Genomic DNA, 23,432 nt, shown 5'->3' with positions numbered 1-23,432 from the left:
TTCTTTTGCCTAAAGTGAACTGACATGCATATTTGAGCCAACTATACCAGTGAATGTTATGAATTGTAGATTTTTAATTATACAAATCCGTACTTCGAAAAGGATATTTTATTTACATATTTATTTTTGATTAATAACATCGGACACTCTATTGTACTCGGTATTATCATCAGATATTTGGCATGGAGATTCCTTCTGGTTTACATTTTCGTTTCACGAAACTTTTTAAACCTACGAATGAACAGCCTTGTCCGTCATGTGTACCTTTCTTTTTTTTCTTTTTCCTGTTTTGCCTCCGGAACCACCGTAAGGTATTACTTCAGAGGATGATATGTATGAGTGTAAATGAAGTGTAGTCTTGTACAGTCTCAGGTCCACCATTCCAGAGATGTGTTTAATTGAAACCCAACCACCAAAGAACAACGGTATCCGCGATCTAGAATTCAAATCCGTCTAAAAGTAACTGCCTTTACTAACATTTGAACCTTAAAACTCTCGAATTCGAAATCGGCTGATTTGCGATGACTTACGTTAAACAAATAGAAATGTTTTTAATTCTGTAAATCGTGAAACGTAGTGTGTTTTGTGTTTCACGGTCCACATCTTACTGACGCTTGGTGAGTCAACGACCAGTGAACTATCGAACCGCATTCGCTGCGGATTGCAATTTCATGGTGCGTCCATTTCCCGGGTACGTGAAAAAAGATTAATTTAAATATATAAACTATTGCGAACACAAAACAAACCAAATTTTCTTATAAAAAGTTCGTAAAAAATGACTTCAGAACTTTTCAGTCGTCTTTATAATCACCCAAAACGACTGGTGCTGCTGATATTGTATTCTGATGTTGTATGTATATTGTTGTTGTATTGTATTCTGCTGATATTGTATGTATTCTGATGGTATTACCAGCGGTTTTCTTTTAATTAAGCAGAAACGTATTTAAAATGTGGTCGGAAAGTGTTTGCGATTTAAAATGTGTCTGTTCATTTTTTATTTCGTCGTATCTTTTTATATGTACATATAATTCATAATGTTCAAGTGCGGTCCTTCTTCGAGTATATTTAGTATACCAGGTTGACGTCAATGTTTGTGGATTTGTATCTGTGGTGAGGTAGGAAAATCTGGATCTAGGAAAATTTGTGTTGATGTCCGTACCAGTATAAGGTGTTCTTTGTTTGAAACAACGTGCCGTTTGACCTATGTTGACAATTTTGTAGTCAGGATAGTTCGGTTACTATACCGTGTGTTTCAAAATGAATATCTGGGGTTTTAGATTTATGTAATATTTATTAACCTTTACTTACATTGATAAATTAAACGTGAAACGATAGAGTAAATCAAGCAGGTTTTCCAATAAGTATTCAATGTGAGCACCACACACGATGTGTGAACACCGCAAATATCCAGCCGATAGGGCAGTTCATCCCATACTTTGATCAGAAAGTTTGGAGTAATTGATACGACAGCTGCTTCAATCCTGTGTCTCAAATCGAGTAGGTCAGCCGGTAACGGTGGCACATACACTTGATCCTTTATAAACTCCCAAAGAAAAAATTCACACGGGGTCAGACCGGGCGAACGTGGAGGCCAAAGCAAACAAGCCGTCATTTGGTCCCTGGCGACCGATCCAGCGGTCGGGGAGAATTTCATTCGACCGATCACGTACAGCGTTATGCCAGCGAGGGGGCGCACCATCTTGCTGCCAAATAAAGTTCTGCGGTTCGTATTGCAGTTGAGGAAAGATTTCCTAGGACTACGCACAAAAGACTCTTTACACGTTCAAAATTGTTTTCGGTCACACTCAGTTGTGCTGTACTCTTCCCTTTACAAATACAGCCAGCGGTTTCAAATTGTTTATACCATCTACGAATGTTATTGTCATTCCGGGGATCACAACGGAACTTCAAACGGAACGCATGTGGAACGGTAATTACACACTCATATTTTATAAACTGCGTAACATAACGCTTTCTGTTAGAGGGGTCGCCATCTTTGGCTGCTAGTGTTTTCAAGCAAAAGTTACAGGAAACAGTTTATTAGCTTGCGCACAGCTAAAACTGTTTGAATTGCTCTTTTATTTCACGTATAATTAATCAATGTACGTGAAACCTGAGAAATATGATACAGCTTTAAGACCCCGATATTCATTTTGAAACTGATGGTACTATTTCAGGGGCACGGTATTTATTTGACGATTGTGTTCTGTATGTAATAATTTATTTTGTTTTGTTTGTTGTTCAGAAGACTAAACTTTAAACAGTTTTTTTTTAAACTGATAACTATTTTCTCCAAGTCTTTGTTTATTATTGTTAATGAGATGAACTTATTTCTTATCTTTGTTTTTATTTATTTTTGTAGAAGTTTGTCAGTGACTCTTCTCTTCTCTTCTATGTGTATTTATGTGATGTGTGAGGTAATTTATAGCTTTGAATTTTTCTTTGCCATCTTTAAGTGACTGGCTTGTTGAGTAGTTAATGAATTTATTACAGACCTAAAAGCAGTATATGCAAAAAAAAACCGCCAGCACTAACATCAGCTGACGCCGTGTAAAAACACCATTATCACTCGCTAAGGATGGTCGCAAAAAGACTCGAAACGTTTTATAATAAAATTTTGTTCGTTTTATCATAGAAAAAATTTTGACTTTTAGATTATTACTATCGCCAGTAATCATAGAAAAAAAATTGTTATATTATTTTTTTACATTCCAGCACTCTAACCGATTGAAATTAACCAATAATTCTGAAGTTATGAATTTTTGAAACGCTTGCATTTTTTCGACGGCGAAAGCGCGTGAATCGATTCATTTGTCTGCCCGTACTCGGTGCTCATCTTTCTTTCTTTTTCTGTTTACCTTCCAGAACCACCGGAATTACTTCAGAGGATGATATGTATGAATGTAAATGAAGTTTAGTCTTGTACAGTCTCAGGTCGACCGTTCCTGAGATGTGTGGTTAATTGAAACCCAATCACCAAAGAACACCGGTATCCACAATCTAGTACTCAAATCCGTATAAAATTAACTACCTTTACTAGGATTTGAACCTCAGAACGCTCGACTTCGAAAACAACTGATTTGCGATGACAAGTTCACCACCAGACCAACTCGGTGGGTACGCATCTAATAACATTTATTACAATTCGTGTTAATACCGAATCGATTTTGTAGCCTTTCTATCTCTGCTGATATCTTCAATGGTAAAAGGTAACAGTTGCACCTCTGAAATATCCATTCCTTGTCACATCTTGTCCGTTGGACAAGAACTCGAGAGAGAATAACGATAAATATACCCACCGGGTTGGTCTAGTGGTGAACGCGTCTTCGCAAATCAGCTGATTTCGAAGTCGAGAGTTCCGACATTGAAATCCTAATAAAGGCAGTTACTTTTATACGGATTTGAATACTAGATCTTGGATACCGGTGTTCTTTGGGGCTGGCTTTCAATTAACCACGCATCTCAGAAATGGTCGACCTGAGACTGTACAAGACTACACTTCATTTACACTTATACATATCATCCTCATTCATCCTCTGACGTAACACCTGACGGTGATTCCCGAAAGCTTAAAAGGAAAAAAAAAGATTAACGATAAAGATTTTTTTCAAATAAGCTGCTTTTTCCCAGAATTTGGACCTTTGAACGATATAAAAAGAAAAAATTTCACTAAGAGCCGAGTTAACGGCGGGTTTGTTTTTGCTAATTCGACCTAACAAAGAAATTTTTATTTCTTTATTTCTGCTGCTAGATCCTGATAAATAAAGTATAACGTAAATTTTAATCTTACAACAAATCTTCTTTTTAATAATTAATTATACGAAAACAAAACCTTTTTATTCTTTTATATCGTTAAGTAACGATAATTTATTCGGTTGACGTTTATATTTAGGACAAAGTTAATGATTTATTAATAATAATTCGTGTCCATTTTATTACGTAACAAGAATTTCTTTATTTGTTTTACGGTAAAATAGAAAAGAAATACTGCAATATGTATCGCTAAATAATAAATTAACTGTTAGAATTCAGGTCAAGGCCGTATTTATCTATGTACCAATGTTAACATTTTTACATACAGTATTTTATTCAGTCAAACGGAACGGAGCGCAGTAGTTATTCAATAAGATCAAATGTCCGTCCGTGTTTTTAAGCACATGTTAATACCCGCGCACGTCCGCTCACATTTAAACACAAACAACGCTGCGTCAATAGTCCACTCTCTTCTCCCTTTTTTTAATCTAAAATCCTTCACTTAAAGTTCTTAAAATTTCTTAATCTTTTTTTGTTTTCATTTTAAGAACTATTTTTGTTACCGGTTAATAAAAATGTTATTAATTAATTTCTAAAAACGATTCCAAAAAGGGAAGGTATCAAACTAATTTTTAATGGTTGAAATTTCCTAAAGGATCTAAGTACTCGTATTAGCGAACTAAACTTCATATTTTTGAAAAAGTTTAAAATTCGGTGACACACTATACGATAATTCTTTATCCACGGCGGAACGGAGACGGTATATGTGTTTGGGGTAAGAGGGTGTGTGTGTTACCATTTTCCTCAAAAACTACTGGACCGATTTTGATGCGGTTTTTTGCATTACATAGGTATCACCTCAGAGCAGGTTCTTAGATTAGTTTTACGGTTATAGATCGCCATGGAGAGCTTCAGTAAATATGTTTCTATAAAACGGCTTCGTGGCTTTTGAAAAATTTTTAATTTGATCACTTGTTTATAGATTACTTAATATGAATCAACACATATAAACGGCTTTAAAATTAAAGCAATTTCGTAATTTATAGAAAATAAATAAAATATTAAACGATAAAATTCATCTAGGTTTTGTAAAAAGGAAAAGGTTTTCAATTTGCAACGTGGAAATGTTATCGTAAATAAAAGATTGTAGTTTTTATGTTAATTTATTATCGGTGATAATATTTTGTTAACTATTGCATTTTTTTATCATATCGCGTTTTAAAAATAAAAATGTTTTCATCGAGATCGTATAAAAAAAAATTGATTTTTCAAATTTATTATTTATTTTAGTAATATAATTTTTAAATTAAGTGTTCACAATTTTGAAGATCTTAGTTTTTTAGACGTTCTCATTTTTTTATTTAATTATAAATTTCTCTTTCCGGGAGAATAGCTGATAGTAATGGTGATTTCATTGTATTAGCACGAACCCTTATAAGATAAATTTTTTTTTATATTCAACCCACGATCATTTTCTCGAAACATTTAAAAGATTAAAATTTTTACAATAATTTTTTATAATAAGTTATTATCGTTTCAATTTTATATATACATTTTTTTATTTTTCTCTAAAAATATAATTTGAAAAGTTAATCGGGAAGTAATTATTAAACTGCGAACGAGAGGAATCTTTGTAGCATTTTATTAAAATTCGATATTTTTTTCCTAAAAATCTCACGGTTTATCGAACTGCATTCTATTAAGGTACGTATAATTAAACCATTCTATTATAGGTAGCTTTAACCGAGTGATTATATACCATTGACGTTTTGAAACTTACACAAAACCGTAAACGATACCTTCATAAAGATAACGGCTTCAAGATATTTCCTTTAATTTTCAGCGCTCATCAAAACAAATTTTACCCTGTAATTCGCAGTAGGTGATATATTCGAAAAACATCAACGTACATCATGATAAGAAAATAATTTATTTTAACCTCCTCCCTAAAAATGAGTTAAATCGGAAAAAATATATCATAAAGAAATTTTTTTTAAATCTCCGTTTTCCTTTGAATTTCATAATTTTTCCATACGAAAGATTAAATGAACTACGTTAAAGAAATTATTTACGGCCTGATACAAATTTATATTTTTTTATTACCGTAATTTTCTTAACAAAATGTCCACCCTCGATCAAGAAAATAACTCACCGAATGAATAAGTGATTCGTCGATCGGTCGGCTGTTATGACAACTGGTCTTACAGACGTTAGAACTTTGACTGATATTCCAACCGACAAATAAATTGTGTTCATCGTTCTTTGACAGCGCCAAACGTACCACATTTACTCACACAACGCGCGTAAACTTTTATTTTTAACTAGGAAACCGAGAAAAATATTAAAATTGACTAAAGGTAACAAAGTTATAATTTTTTCTTTTCGTTCCGACCGATACGGATCACGATTGCGTAGTTCTGATTTCTTTTTCTTTTCTCAAAAGGTTTTCATTCTTTTGCTCTGTTGTTGTCGCCTTTCTTCCGTCCCTATCTATTCAGGTTTATACCCTTCTTTTTCTTTCTCTCTGGAAACTTAAATCCTGGAATCGCTTTTCTAAATTTACCTCTGTCTTTATACAGATCCTTAGAAAAGTTTAATTATTTTAGAACTGTTTCTATTTCTTTCAACCTCGGTCGGTCTTTGTGGCTCTGATTCTGTAGAAATGAAATATTTGTTTTGTCAATCTTTGACTGTTCATTGCAAATAAATGTCTATAAAACTGTTATCATCTTTTCCGGATAAGGTCCCCTATTTTTTTATGTTTATTTGTAAATTTCTTTTTCACTTTTCAATTTCTAAATTCCATCTTCATATTTTGGTCCACAAATATTTCTTAGAATCCTTTTTTTCTACTCCTGCTACTTCTTGTTCTAAAAAAAAACTGTAGACTTTCTGCCTCATACAGTGCTTTTAGTAGGAGTATAGTTTTAAAGAGCCTCAATGTGGAGTTATATGACGGATTTTTTATTTTAAATTTTTTTTGTGAGATGATAGGCGGTTTCCATTTTCGTACTCTATTCTTCATCCCATTTTTTTTTTCAATTATATTCGGTGTCATGATTTCTCCCAAATATTAAAATTTTTGAACTCTACTTATTTCTTTGTCGAAAATTTCAAGGGTTTGAGTTCTGTTCTCTTTGTCATTGGAAAACCAAGTTTTATCGTAAGAAATTTGAAACCGATTTTGCTTAGGTTTAGGAACATTCGCTTAGGTTTTGAGTTTTATTTCTTGCCTCTTTAATAATGTTTATTGTCTTGGGATCTTTTTTAAATTCTTCAAAGATTTTAAGTAGAGATCTCCTGTGAATGGATTCGTAGGCTTTCTTAAAATCTGTAAAAATTGTAACTAATTTTGAGTTTTTAATCTCTTTGAATAGTAAAATTTGTTTTAGATCAAAGATTTTCTCTGCACAACTTTTTCCAAGTCTAAATCCGCCTTCATATTCTCCGATTTTTCTTTTTGTTGTCGCTTGTACTTAATATTTTGGACAAAGCATTGTACGGGACTGACAACAGAGAAATTTCTCTGTAGTTGCTGATATTTGTTTTATTTCCCTTTTTGTGGAAGACATGTATTAAAGCTTTTTCCCAATCTTCTGGAATTCTTTCTGTTTCCCAGATTCCTTTAAAGATTCTTTACAGTTTTTCGCTCAGTTAATCGTTAGCACATTTCAGCATTTCTGCAACTATACTGTCTTCCCTTGTTTTATTTTTTTTAAGTGATTTTATTATTTATTTTATTTCCCCCGCGTTTGGTGGTTGGGAAATTTAGGAGCTTCGATTATGTTTCTGAAATTAAAAGTTTCTTTAGGGTCGGAGCAGGTCAGCAGGTTTTCAAAATATTTAGCTAATTGTATTAGATTTTCTTGATTATTTATTACTAGCAGAACCGACAATGCTTCGCTATTGCTAGATTTGAGAATATATACATATATATAAATTAAATGAACACAATTGAAAGTTTGATAAAACATTAACAAAATGAACATTACGGAACTTAACAAAATTTAACCTATCCTTTTTCACATTTCCCTTTTACCCTTTCCCTTCTCCCTTTCCTCTTCCCCCTTTCCTTTCCTCTTTCCTTTTCCCCACTTTCCACATTTCCCTTTCATATTTCCTTTCCCTATTTTCATTTTTACCTTTTCTTTTCCCCACTTCCCCTTCTCCTCACCCTTTCCCTTTCTTTCCCCCATTTAGCTTTCCCTTATTTCCCTTTCTCCCTTTCTCTTTCCCCTTCGTCTTTCCCCCTTTACGATGAATTTACGGGAAGGGGGAAAAGAAAAAGGTAAGGTACTTTTTCTTTTTCCCTTTCCATTTCCTTTTCCCCCTTTTCCCCTTTTCCATTTCCCCCTTCTACCCTTTTTATCTTCTTCCCTTTTACCTTTTTCGATTTCTCCCTTTTCCAATTTTTCCCTTTTACCAGCGCGTAAATCAGTCCAAGAGTTTTTTATTCTGTAGCGGACTAACATATCGGAGACATTGAAATGGAATCGTAAAATATTTAGTATAGCGTGTGTTGCCTTTACGTCCAACAGATAGCGCTGTTTTTCAAAAAAAGTTTGTTTTTACTTGTCACAGGCGTGACATTTTAGATATATAAGTAGTAGGTACATAAAAACACGCGGGTATTTGAATGAATAATTTTAAACATATACTCAGTCCTCTGTTACTCCTTAAGATCTTCTTTTTATATCAATTTTCTGATAGATTTTTTTGTTAGACTTTGCAATATGTGTTCAGAAATATCATTCAAATTTTCCTCTCTCATGACAGATGGTCTTCTGGATTCGGACGTGTCTTTGACAAACTCAGCTTCTCGATTAATTATCGCACAGCTTTGCGATGTCAAACATCGATGTCTGGAAGCCTTTGATGAAACATTTCTTTCACGTATTCTATGTACTTACTACCACAACCCACATTTTTAACCAAAAATATGCAATCTTCAAGTGTTAACAACCGTTGTAAATGCTGGAAACAAAAGAGTAAACAAAAGCTTCAATGGTAATAGAAATAAAAAGCATTATCAACAATGAAACATGGAAATCGTACTCAAACCTAATCGGTAGGATATTAACTCTAACGAGAAAACTGAGTTAACCCAGAATCTTAATTCAGTTACGGGTTCTCCTGATCCAATTTTTCAGTTAACTATCTTCGATAGTTGACTTCATATCAACAGGAAACGGGATAAATTGTCGAAAAAGTCAAACGCTTATTTACATTATAGAAATGTTTAAGAGAGTAAAAATCTATAAAATAAAAAATTCATCGGTAAATTTCTTGCATTCGAAAGGAGGTTAATATTTATTTACTTTTATTTGCGATATTAAATTGAAGTAAGCGCGTACTTGTCTACCAAACGCTACAATAAAAAAAATTATAAATACTACAAACGTTATGAAAAATTCTGCAGTCATAAACTACTGGATCGGTGTCGTAAAACTAAATCACGTTAAACAGCATGACGTTTACGGTTGAAATTTTAAAAAAGAAACGAATTTAATAGACCAACAAGAAACAAGAAAATAGAGGAAGTATGTTTTTCTTCTTGTATTTTATAGCTACTGAATATACGATTATACTTGATTGTTTTATCAGCGACGAATGTTTACTTTGCGGCTTACCCCGAGAAGAGAGCAGCACGGCACCGGTACCGACCTCTTATCCCAGTCATCTCTCTTTGGAATTCTGTTTAAAGCTTACCTTAAGAGTTATTCTTAAAACGACATGTAGATGTTTTTATCTTTCCTGTTTTTGTTTGTATATTTTTTCTCTTAAACATTTCCACCATTTTTTTTTTAAACTCTGACAAATTGTTTATCCTTTTATAAATTAATGAATAAGAAAATAAATATTTTTTAATACTTATTTTGTAGTATAATAAAAATAATAGTAATAATTATCGATAACAAGCGTAACGCCTGTACTAGTTGCGCTACACCATTGCCGACTAAATGCTTTAATAATTCGATTCATAATAACGATAATTAGGCTCCTCTTGTTTGTTCCCTAATCACTACTTTTTTGTTTGCTTATTTATTTACTTACGAAATACCAGGTTACAGAGTAACACAGCACAATGACATGATGTCAACAATAATCTGCAGAGATGCTGAGACATCTGTATGCAGTCTGTTATCTAAATGTACCAATAAATGTCCAGTCTAGTACAAACTCAGGCTGACCGTTCCTGTGGTTAATTGGAACCCAACCACGAAAAAACATCGGTATTCACGATCTAGTATCCAAATCTGTATAAAAGCGACTGTCTTTACTAGGATTTGAACCTTACAACTCTCGATTTCGAAATCAGCTGATTTACGATGAGTCTAACCGCTAACCGACCTGACGGGTTGACTTTACTGTTAATCTATGCGAACTCATTTAATTATTATTTCCTTTTTTTAAATCGGTTTTTTGAACAAACACCCAGGATATTGTTTTGATTTACGTTACATTATACTTTTAGACAAAGTCATTAAGCACAGAATAAAATATTTAGGTGTTTTTTTTTATTTTGGAGTGATAAAACTTTCAATAGGTGTAGCTGTCATTTGTTTGTTTTTATGACATTTTGTTTTGTCATTTCAGATCAGCGAGCACTGGCAAATGATCATGGAAAGATTGACGCCGCAACAGTCTTTACAAATTGTGGAAATATATTTCCAAAATTAATGTTCAGTTCGCCAAACGTATAGAGCGCTTCGTTATTTTTATGGTGCACATAATTGTCCATCAGAGCAACTTATTCGTCGAACTATTGATAAATTTCAAACATTTATTCTACTCGATGAAAATCCAACAAGACAAAGAACTGTATGTACAAAAGAAAATATCGGTGCTGTCAGTGATAGTGTTGAAAAAGATCTGAATGTGTCTATTCGCCGCCGTTCTTAACAACTTGTACTTTGTCCATCAACTACATGGAAAACTTTACGTAAAGATCTTGGTCTACACCCATACAAAATGCAATTTGTACAAGAGCTGAAGCCGAACGACCATAATAAGCGTCGTTTGTTCGGTGAATGGTGCCTAAATCAATTGGAAGCTGATCCATTTTTTTATCGAAAAATTGTGTTTAGTGACGAAGCACATTTCTGGTTAAATAGTTATTTCAAGAACAGTTGCCGTATATGGAATGAGACCAATCCTCAGGAAATTTACGAGGCTCCATTTCATCCTGAAAAATGCACTGTACGGTAAGGTTTACATGCGGAGGCATCGTCGGTCCTTATGTTTTTAAAATGAGACCGGAGCGCATGTTACTGTCAATGGTGATCGTTACAGATCAATGATCAGTGATTATTTGTTTCCAAATTTACATGACACCGACCTGTAACAGTTTTGGTTTCAACAACATAGTGTAACACCTCATTCTGGTACCGAAACAATCGATTTATTGAAAGTACAATTTAGCGAAAAAACTATTTCACGAAATAGTCAAGTGAATTGGCCTCCAAGATCATGAGACCTGACTCCACTGGATTATTTTCTTTGGAGATATGTAAAATCTCTGGTTTATGCTGATAAACCAGCAACAATTGACGCTTTGGAAGTCAACATATGTTACGAACGAAATACGTTCCCAATTACTTGAAAACGTAGTTCAAAATTGGAATGATCGAATCCGTTTCATCAAAGCTAGTCGTGGTGAACATATGCCGGAAATTATTTTCAAAAATTAAATGCCAGAAAGTTACCTTTCAAATAAAAACAAATCTGGCTTCAAACTTACCTTTTTATGTGTTTTATTTCAATTCAAAGTTCTATCACTAAAAAAAAAAAAAAAACACCACTTATATGCCTATTTATAAAACATTTCACCGGTTCAACTTAATATAGATCTTTTTTCTTATGATAAAATAAATAAGGTCGGTCATAAAAATAATAATAAGTTTATCTCTGGGAAAATGAATCTCTTTGAAAATTACGGTAAAGTCAGCATCACCATTGCCAATTTTTTTTTTAAACATATAAGTAATCACCTGTCTGGCTCGATATATATTAATACTATCGTGAACTCTTATACAAAGCCTACGGCGCGGTTACAAAAATTTGGAAGTTAAGCGAAGTCAGTAGTTTACAGCTTACAGTCCGCAATTTACGGTCTATTCGAGTACTTTGTGTAAAAATATAAACAAAATATTTTCTATAAACATACATCCGAAAAAGCTTTGTGTCTGGGTTTTTATAATAACAGGAATTCACATCTCAGAACGGAATAAAATATTCTACTAAAATTTGAAATTTATAATTAATCCAAAATTTTATAAAAAAAATAAAAAATAAATTTCTTGTTTTTATATTTCCAAAATGAAGGTCATTTCAATCGTTTACATTTAGGTAACTATTAGACCGATCAAATAATGTACTATTGAGGAAAAATATGAAGCATTTCATTTTGAGCAAAATAACTCTTCGTTTAAACAAATAAGATTTTAAACAACCGAGTTAAAGCACGAGAATACAGATTACTTTCCTCTAAACAGAAACATACACCGCCAATTAATATTTGACGCGATTACAAGACTAAATTCCAAATTTGTATAGGTCTACCTCCAATAAGTACCAATCGATAATTAATAATCAGTCAGTCGTAGCGTCCTCGGAATACCGTTTACGTCGCTCTTAACCTCTTTTTACGTCGATTCGATAAATAGAAGCGGTCACGATAGTAAGTATAATTTTAATTAATAAAAGATTTAACTTAAAGGTAGATCAAAAATACCTGATATAGCACGACGGAATACTTGCCGTATTTACTATTAAAACGATCGCTGTGTTCCGTTATCGTTAATTTATGAAAACCTGTCATTAACGGTCGATTTACTATGTAGTAACCGCCATCGATATCCGTTATTAAGAAATTTTACGTACAACAGCACATCAATCATTTTTATGCGGGTAAAATATCAAACGCATAAGCTACATTAAACTAGTAGCACGCTTCTTTGTTTGGCATTAAAGAAAAATTAAAGCACTGCATCACTATATCGACGTGTGTGTCCGTCTGCATACGTGACTTTGTGACGGTCAGCTCCTTAAAGGCTATTTCTCTTTTCTTTGCGATAAACAAAAATCGATATAGTTTTATATTTCAAAACGATTATTAACAATAAGGCTGAAACGAAAGACTAAACGATAACGTTAACAAGAGGATAAAATCACGAACACGTAAAAACCTTTGTAATAGTCACGGCTTAAACTTTATAATCGGTATCCTCATCGACTAATGAAATAAATCTCTTTAAAAGTTTTCTTCTCCGACTAATATATATATCGATGAAAACGTTTTAATAAAATTCCTATACGGATAAATTAAAAAATCATTCGATTCTGTAGGCTATATAGAAACCGAAAAAGCATTTAATAATGCAAGATGAAATTAAAAAAAAATCAAGAAAGTAAGCTACAATACAAAAAAGACCGAGACAAGGCTGTAGCTTGTCCGTTATATTTTTTAATTTGCACGTGAAAGATCAATAAAAGAACTAATTTAAAAAAATAAAAAATTGAGAGCATCACAGCAATTCCGAAAAAAAAAAGAGCGGTAAGACTGAAACTATAAGAAAAAAATGGCTGATGATAATGTTATTTTGGCTAAAGCTAGTAATTAAATACAAACCCACCGGGTTGATCTAGTGATGAACGCGTCTTCCCAAATCAGCTGATTTGGAAGTCGAGAGTTCCAGCGTTCAAATCCTAGTAAAGCCAGCTATTTTTACACGGACTTGAATACTAGATCATGGATACCGGTGTTCTTTGGTGGTCGGCTTTCAATTAACCACACATCTCAGGAAGGGTCGAACTGAGAATGTACAAGACTACACTTCATTTACATTTATACATATCATCCTCTGAAGTAATACCTGAAGGGTAATTTCCGGAGGCTAAACAGGAAAAAGAAAAAAGTAATTAAACACAAAAAATAACGGAAGGTATAGATCCATTACCAGGAAAGGCAATCAATTTGAAAGTAAATCAAACGTGATGGTAAAGGAGAAAACGGAGAATAAGAAGATAATATATTAAAATATTGGAAAAGATATACAAAAATTTGAAAAAGATTTTGTTACCTGGGTAGTAAAATTACAAACAAAATATTAAAAGCGGATTTGTAAAACCCAGAAAACTTCTTTAAAAAAAAATGCTGTTATAAAACACAGATTAACGAATTACAAAGAAATTCTATAAAATATCTGTACGGAACTCAAATAATATTACAAACATTTTTCAAAATTTTTAAAAACTTACTTTATACTTTTTAGTCATATTTTAATCATTTCCGTACCAAGTTTTTGTCATTTTTTTATGTCAAACGGCTATCGGATTTGTCATCTGCGACCCCAAAAAGCCCGCATAGCCGTTTTGCAGATTTTGCAATTTTTTACACCCGCTCCCTTAATTTACTCCCGTACAGGGGGATGTTTGCAAAAGTAATGGTGGAATATTGTATTGTCACCCGACCTTAGTAACTGTGCAAAATTTCATCAATCGGCAATGTCAAGAAGTGTGTTAAATTAAGGATGGAAGATTTGAGGACAAACATGAAGAAAAAAAACATTGCGAGTTAAAGAAAAGCAAGTAATAAATATATATTTCTCAAACTCTGATGAAATATGTAATTTAATAGATAATGACGAATAAATTAATTTAAATATTAAAAAAATAATTTATTGCTCAATACACAAACACTACTTACTGAAATGCACAGCTGTATTAAATCTAATAAGCCGTTTTAAAGCAGTAATCTTAATTAAAGCAGTTTTGCTTGTTAATGCATAAAATTGAGTAGTACCAACAAATATAACATTAATACTACGTAATACAAAAAAAAGCTTATTTTAAAATAATTTCTTATAAATTAATTTTAAATCGATGTAAAATACAAGCCCACTTAGTAGCCTGTAAAATAATTGATAAGATTGTGATTTAAAAAAAAAACAATAGCTGGTTATTTTAATTCTTTATTTACTTATTGATAATATTATTTGCATCAAATACCGTGAAATTATATTCGTGATTATGAAATTTAAAGTATAAAAAATTAAACTTTTTATTAGTGTAACAGTCCACGACTAAACAATGGACAAATTGAGTGCTTCAAGGGAACACTGTAGGACCTATTCTATATATTTTTAACAAATTTATATCAAAAAGTAAGGAAGCATTAAATTTCAAATATACATTTGTTTGGGAATAATATTTTTTTATGTTTTATCATGAAAGAAACTGGGACAAGAAAATTCACTTAGCAAATGAATTTAAAAACATTGTTTTTATTTCTTAAGTAATTATTAATATTATTATATCAATATACGAAATATTATATTAATTATAATTATTAATATTTTGATTGTCGCATAATTTCCCGTGCTGTGACTATGATTTACTGTGAATTCAATCGTTTAACTTTACTGATTATCACAAGAAAATAATAAAAAACACCAACGAACTCTATTAACTGAACAAAAAAGATCTTAAAGATCTCCTAAAAAAAATTTGTTTCATTTTTATTTCCTTTACTAGTCGATGTTCGTTTTTTATCCGTAATTTAGCCCTAATATAAATTTAATTATTACAAATAAAATATCTATTTTATTTTATAAACTATTGAAATTATTTATTTGACAGGTATCTAATTTTTATTTATTCGCAATTTGTTTATCGGTGTTTTATTTTGGCAAATACTAAACGTCTAACACAAAAACTATAGCAAATTAATAGATATAGATATAATTACAATATATCATTAATATTGTAAGTTTAAAAAAATGAATAGTTGAAAAATTACTTATTCAGGTTAAGATTTTATATTAACTGATTTGTCTTAAATATGAAAACTGAAGCCTGTAAAAATATTATTTTTTTATTTTGTTTAAATAATATTTTTCTAGGATATTTACTTTAGCGCGTACTTATTTATTTGTATCTTTAAAGAAGAGGTTCTTGCCCCCTAAGTTCATTTATAAACGAGCTTATTTGAATGACTTAGTTATAATATTTAGCCGATTTAAAAATAATTTTTTGGTCTACTTTAGATACAAAATGTACACGACAGAATTCATAAGGCACAATATTTAAAGCACATTAGTAACAGCACTTTAGTTACAGACGGCCTAAAATTTATAAAATTTTTGTTAAAATGTTCAAAAACATTTCAAATTAACTGAATTTTCATTCAGACTAACGAAAGTTATAAATACTTATAGAAAGCCAGAGAAACTCCTTTCGGTCGGGTTATTTGTCTCGTATTCTCAATTCTTCAGCGAGTAGATTCACTAGATTTTTGCTAGACGCTCAACGATCCACGGTAATGAAGTACGCTAAGTAAGATTTATATACGCGGGCCCATTATTGTCGATGAAATGAGGTACATCGTCAAATACACTTTCAGATGATACCTTGTCAACCGTGTATTATCGAGCTATATAATCACGTTTCAGTTAAAATAACGTAAGTTCACTTCTAGAATTTAACCATGAAAAATCGGACGTATCGATTTAGCCTTATGTCTTAGATAATAATGTTTTCGTATAGATCATTTAAAATTCCCGTTTTCCGCTGAGTATTTTTGTTGATAGAACATTTAGAAATTTTCTAAGATATATGATAGAATCCTACCGAATTTTTGGTGAAATTGTTACACTCGCGTGTTAATAACTGGTGTGTGATCTATTTAAATCAATTTTTTTTCATAAATGAATAAGAATTTTCTTCAATTCGTTCTCTCATTTCGGGCATTATTTTATATTTTAAAAAGCGATTCAAGATTATATCGTACTTTATATTGTATTTACCAAGATTCACTGCTTTTTGTTCTTTTTCCGAATTTAAACCTTTTTAAAACGATTTAATTTTTTTTTTTAAACGGTAAGATTTTTTACAAGAAACTTCTTTTTAGATGAGTGTTACGTTCATTTTCGTGAAGAGAAACAAGCAAACCGAACAAACAAGCTTTATTTTTTTAATTTTTACAAACAAAAGTTCTTGATGAAATAACTATTCTTTGAATAATTTCCAATAGCTGAAAAACAGTACATCTAAAAACGCCCGATTTAGGGAAAAGATTACTTATTATGAAGTTAATACGGGTATATTTTTAGAATTTTGTTTGGGTCTTTTCATACGAGTAAAGAAATTCTAGTCAAGATGAAAGTTAGTAAAAAAAGGATACTTCTCGAATGTTTTCTACATGTTTTTAAAGACAACGTTCAGCGATGAAATGAAATTCCTTTCGTTAACAAAAATTACTGGGATAACCTCAGATTTTCTACCTTTTATTATGAAGCGAGTTATTAAATCTCAAACTCATCGGCTAGTGTACATCCCGGGAATAATCTGTGTGTTTTTATCCACAGATCTTTATTGATTATCTATATAATTATTTATTTATTTATTTATTACTCGTCAAAGTTTAGCAAAAACATAAACTCAAAGATGCTCAGTAGCTCTGTCTGGGGCATCTTAAGTAGTAATGGCACTGCGAATATTACAGCAGAGGGGACAGAGTACAAGACGTCGTTGACAGCAAGAAACAGGTTGCCGATCCAACAATCAATCCCCTTCTTGTACGTCGACTGAGCTTTCTAGACTTTGACGATTAACAACATATTTTATTATCTTCACCTTGAGCAGTTATCGGTAATAACAATAATTTGTTTAACTAAGAAGATCTAGACTCTTCACAAAATATAAAGAACAATTAGTCTTAACGATTGCCAAAACATCTAACGTTTATGAATTTTAAAGTGAATTAAAAAAAAGTGTTTATCGAGGAAATCTAGAAATAGGCCGGCTTGAATATACGCGTGTATTTATCGAATGTCATTTCCTCCAAATGTTAAAGAGCCACCTAAGGAGTCGTTCAAACTTCCTTATAGAAAACATTCCCTAGAATTGTATTCGACTGGAGTACATAAATTGTTCAGTCAGATCCCTATTGGAGGAAAATTGTACGCTAAATAGAAACGAAAAAAGAATGTAAAAAAACGGAAGAAAAATATTCTTTTTTAATGAACTCAAATTTTCACCTGTGTGAAATGAACAAACAAGATTATAAAAATATTACCGAATTAATTGTCTTTTCTTTTAAATAAACTAATATTTTACGGTATAAGGAAGCTTATTTTATCAGTAGCAACATCTGTACTGTTATAAGCGGTCCCAGCCTGGAGAAATTAAGAGAAGCTGTGGGCTTTTACAGTCATTCTAGCGTAGACTGGCGATCGCGTCAACTATGGCATACCGAACAGTATCCGGGGCAGCGGTCGGAGTAATAGCCGGTGTCCCACCGATCAGTCTCAGAATTAATTTGATTTGACGAATTCACGATGGGGTTCCCAGGAAACAGGTAACCAAATAATGATGAAAGAATGTCAGGCGTCCTGGGAAGTCTCAACTAAAGAAGCGTGGACCAGGCGTTTGATTCCCCGACTTGAGCCTGTGTCCGAAGTGGGTGGGGGGGGGGTGTCATACTTTCTCACGCAGTTCCTCTCGGGCCACGGGGGATTTGGAGCATACCTAAACAGATTCAAAAGAAGATCCTCATCTGATTGTATATATTGTGGAGTGGAAGATACTCCGGAATATGTGTTCTTTGTTTGTGACAGATGGAATGCTTTTAGGGTCTCGCCTGAACTAGCCAGCTTGACACCGGAAAATGCGATAGAATTTATGTTGAAAGAAACTAGATAATGGGAACTGGTATCAAGTACGGTAGCAAATATTCTCAGTACAAAGGAAATAGAAGAGAGAACTGGAATACTGGCTGACTGAGCTGGGTACTCGGTAGGATTTCTACAGTGCCGCCAGCGGAATGAGAGTTCCTGGGAAAAGTCCTCTGAGAGAGGCAGAACAGCACGACCGGAGGACGAAGGACAGCTCCCTGCTGAGCTGTCCTTCACTCCTTTCGAGTTGGTGGTGGGGGGTTTAGGTTTAGTCGGTAGGGCGCAGGAGCACATATGCACTTTAATTACCTTGCGGAACCTGTGGCGAGTCCGACACTGCCCTTTATGGGGCGTACGACTGGTATTCCCCCTCCTTACCAAAACAAAAAAAAAGATATATAAAAAAAATATTTTCTTTTGAGAAGAGAAGAATTTTCTTCCCAATAATTGTAGCAATTTTAGAAAAGTAAATTTCGGAAAAAGAATAAAATGGAGAAGATTCCAGTCTATTTATTAAGAAAAATAATTGGAAAACTCTGATTTAATCAAGTTAAATTTCACTAATACTCTCAAATCTGGTGAAATAATTTAAAACAAAATTAAATGGATTCAATTCCTCAAACAGTTTAAGAAAATAAAAACGTACTATCAACAAGTAATGCTCTTAACGAAATACGGAAAATTTAAAATAATAGATGACGAAATTACGTCAATATAAAGTTAAAGTAACGTCTTTAATTTTTAACAGCTATATTTTAGATATGAACTGATAAAGTAAAAGGTTTCACGGCATCAAATCATATCTATTCCTTTCAGAAAACGAAAATAAAATGTTAAGATGAGCAGAATATCTACTGGTAAAAAACTAATTATCTGTCTAGAAGATCTAGAAAAAAACCTTGGTTTTGTATTTTGTTTACAAAAAGTCAATTGAGAATCGAGTTGAATGTGATAGTTTATCAGATGATGGTTAGTATTATAGTTTACTTCACACACGTTGAAAATAGATAAATAGATAAAACAATACTTTATGATAAAATTTAGCTGTACGGTCAGTTTTCATTTATCCATTTTGTACAGGTGGGGGAAAAAGCGCTAAAACCAGTAACAACGGAGGACGAAAACACAAATAAATATTAAAAAGGAACTACAACAAAAGTATAAATTACACATCTCCAGTCGAAAACTGCAATATTACATCTATGCAATGACGTATAAATGGAGTAGAAGCGTTCATTATATACTAGTGGTTACAGATTACTATGATGTAATGCAGGCGTGAAATCCTTTGTAATTACATCGGTGTTGATTAAGGTTCTGTTGTTACGGATTTTCTTTTGGGACCAAGATTTACTTTCACCATTAATTTTAATATATGTTTTAGTTTGTGTTTCAAATTAAAAAAAAGATATATATATATATATATATATATATATATATAAAACCAAAGTTATTTTGTAATTGTTACATAAAAATGTTAAGCTACTTAAACAATACAACTTTACTTTCATTGATTCATTGATAATACGGAAAAACATTTCCATTTTTATTAGTTCTCAATCGATGTTTTTTTTTCATTTAAAATAATAGTATTTTAAAAAAATTCGTCACACGTTTCTTTATCTGAAAATCGTTTTATCTGCATCGAGTCGAAGCGTCCTTCTCGCATTTGTATTTTTGTTCCTCACTGTTTGTCATACAATTCTTTAATTGAACTAGAACGCTTTGCTTGATGACGTGCATTTTTAACGATGATGAGCTTTTTTCAAGTAACATATATTTAAGTTCTTTTTCACTACTACTTTGTTGTAACTCGATTGAAGAATTGAATTTCGTACACTTATAACATCAATTGTTAAAAAGATAATAAACAAGCATTCTAATACCAAATCTTCACGTTACGGTTTATATATTCTTATCTATACCAATTTTTTGAGGTGATATTCAAACATTGATATTATTCTTTGTTAGTTTAACGTGAAGAAATTGCTACCGCAGTCCTGAAGTAAGCAGTAATTATATTCTTACTGTAAAACAATAATAATTTAAATTAGCCTTAAACGGGAAATTACTCGCTAATCTTCCAAAATTTTCATTAAGATGAAGCTCGACACTGAATCGATTTAATGCCGGGATTTAATAAATCTAAATTCATACTCATTTCAATATTTTGCGACATCCAGTTACTTTCAGCATGGACAACAGATATTAAAATCAAAAGCATAATATAAACACGACTTCCAAAAAAGACATTGCTCTTTTTGTTGCGGTTTGGTTCCAACTAGATTTTGTATTATATCAGCAAATACCCCGTTTGAATTTTGAAAATCGGAAGATCAGTTGCGAAGATATAACAACACTTCCGAATTACCGTGATTTGTTAGATCGAGAGTGTACCTGATGTGTGCAAAAATTAGCCTTCAACCTGCTAACAAATACCCCGTTTGAATTTTGAGAATCGAACGATTGTTTGGAGAGATATTATAAAAGCACCCACTGTACCACCCAAAACAGCGATCCGGGAAACCCCGTTTGTTATCGGTTGATGGTGATGATCGGTCTGGCCTCGTACGAGGTGCTCGTATCACTTCACCACTCTAGCCTCACACGCAGTCCCCATTGAAATTAATTATTATTAAACATAATTTTTTTAAATTTATTTAATATTATTTTATTTTAACGTAAATTTAATTCTATAATTTTTAATATTATTCATTCGATTGATTCGAATCATTCAATTCAAACCCAGCTCACACAGTGATAGTAGCTCACAGTTCATTAATTCAATTCATTAAAGTTTGCGCTTCAACCTGCAAATCTCCACTAATATATTTATACAGGCATGACATTCCCGGTAAAGTAAGGATTCCAACGCGGGCGGGGTCATACATCTAAATCGGTTCAACCGTTGAGCTGCTACGGTGGAACATACTTGCATACACCCTAAATACTTTGCACTCCTTTTTGGCAGTCGTGTAATAAACTACGAAAAATATTGTAAAACATACTATTTTTTTTTAAAATAACAACGTCTACTTGGTCTGCTTTATCTTCTCCAAGCGACAGATTTATGAATTCACACATCTTTCCGAAGTTAAGGTGCTTTTTATTTAGATGTGCTTTTTTATTTAGATCGTAGTAAAAAATAAATTATGAATATATTGTTAAAGTTAAAGAATAATCTTGTTTGATAAAAATAAAACGACACGTTGAATTTATTAACAGACTGCTTCCTATCGCTTTTGCGTAACGTCTGCTATAAAAAATACTGGTATACCAAAAAGAAATTGTAATTTTCTACATAAGTATTTTTAATTTATTTCTAATTAATAAAAAAAATTACTAACATATAGGAACTCATCCAGTGTCGATATAATTACTTTTTTGATGATATTAACTTTATACAAACTAGATTTTTACCGTTAAGCTGACAATATACCGTAAATTGAGGCATATAAGTCGATCTTAACTTTGAAAACATTTAAAAGAATTAAAAAGATCTACCATTTTAAACAAATAAATTTCCATTACACAGAAAAAGTTCTGTCGATAAATATACTCATTAATTACTTAAGAAATGTAACAACATTTAGCAAAAAAGTCATTTCATACGACCGACCCGCGGTATATATTTTTGAGAACTTACATAAATTTATCTTTAATATCGATTTATATTGGACAAACGAACTCGAATGACGTGAACCGGCTAATTTACATCGGGGGATGTTCCAAGTTCACTTTCAAGGGCGGTTTCAAGGTTGTACACGTCACATTCGTATGCTTTCTTACGCGGGACCAGCCTTTAAAGTCCGACTTTGTAGATCGAAGCTGCTGTTTATTTTAATTCTATTTATTCATAAGTTTAATATATTTTTTCATACGGTGCATCAAATCTCATTGACTAAAAGTATTGTAAAACGTGCGATAAACGATCGTTTAAAATTAAAGCTATAAAATTAGCGAATACAAGAGTCATTAAATACACGTTACAAGTTCAGAACCTGTTAACGATCGGCTGAAAAGTGTAGACAATAAAAAATATCTCTTTCAAAATTCTCTGTGCCGCGCCGAAGATAGTCCTGGAGGATTACCGAACACGTACAGTAAAGCATTAATAAACAAATTATTTTTTACTAATAGATAGTAATACCAACGGTAGAAAAAAACTGTGTCGCTAAATATTATTCATATTTTTTATTTTTAATAATATACATTTATACGTATAACAATAATTCCAATTTAATAAAATAATTAAGATATTTAGTAAATTATTTAACGTTTTATAAAAAATAGCATCGTAAAGCTTCACAAGTAAGATGTTGTAACCGATTATCTAAGGTAAAGTACAAACATAACAAAACAATTTCTTTATAATTATTTATAATTCGAAAAAAAAGAAAGCGACATATTAGAACACACAGTTTTTCTTAATTTCATTAATTTTACGTGTAGCATAATTAACTATTACTATACCAGTTGTTAAAAATAAAGACTACTTATGAACATAAGATATTTAATTAGTTACTTAAGTCCTATCTACTACGTAATCATAAATGTAAAACTAAAAAAAAAAAAACTATATAAATAAAATATATTATTAAAATAAAACTTACCCATTATTTTAACTATTATTAACTTTTTTCACACAAACAGTAAAACCCCACACGCTCGTACACAGTCTAGAAACACCTTACCGTCTAATTACAACTCTTTAAGTGTAAAATACCGGCACTTGGTTACACCTTTAAAAATCATGCATTACACTTGACTCACCTCATTCATACAATACATTCGTTAAAACTGAGATAAGATATAATACCGTGCAATGTAATAATAATAGCAATAATAATTATAATAATAATCCGATGATAGTCTGAATAAAAGAACCTTTTCTTTAGAAAAGTATATATTATTAACAATTTTGTAAAATGTACATTAATTCAATGACTAATTAAATCGTTCGGAATTTATAAGTAATAGATTCATGAACTTAAAAATGATTGT

At 31.9% G+C, this 23,432-nt stretch overlaps 1 protein-coding gene across 2 annotated transcripts in view; it reads right to left on the bottom strand.

Moving 5' to 3' along the window:
* The window catches only part of mdu (mitotic spindle positioning protein meduse), a 193,598-nt gene extending 170,407 nt beyond the window's left edge, over positions 1-23,191 (bottom strand). The window contains exon 1 of one of the 2 annotated variants that reach the window (XM_075363524.1): positions 23,042-23,191. In XM_075363524.1, the coding sequence (XP_075219639.1) occupies positions 23,042-23,045 (4 nt within the window). In that variant the 5' untranslated portion in view covers positions 23,046-23,191. The remainder of the gene's footprint in view (positions 1-23,041) is intronic. The other variant, XM_075363525.1, reaches the window with a different exon arrangement.
* Positions 23,192-23,432: the final 241 nt, after the last annotated feature.

The sequence above is a fragment of the Lycorma delicatula genome, chromosome 4 (genome assembly GCF_047948215.1).
Source record: "Lycorma delicatula isolate Av1 chromosome 4, ASM4794821v1, whole genome shotgun sequence".
Taxonomy (NCBI): Eukaryota; Metazoa; Arthropoda; class Insecta; order Hemiptera; family Fulgoridae; genus Lycorma; species Lycorma delicatula.
Note: the sequence above shows the minus strand (reverse complement) of the source record. Positions and strands in the feature narration are given on the sequence as shown.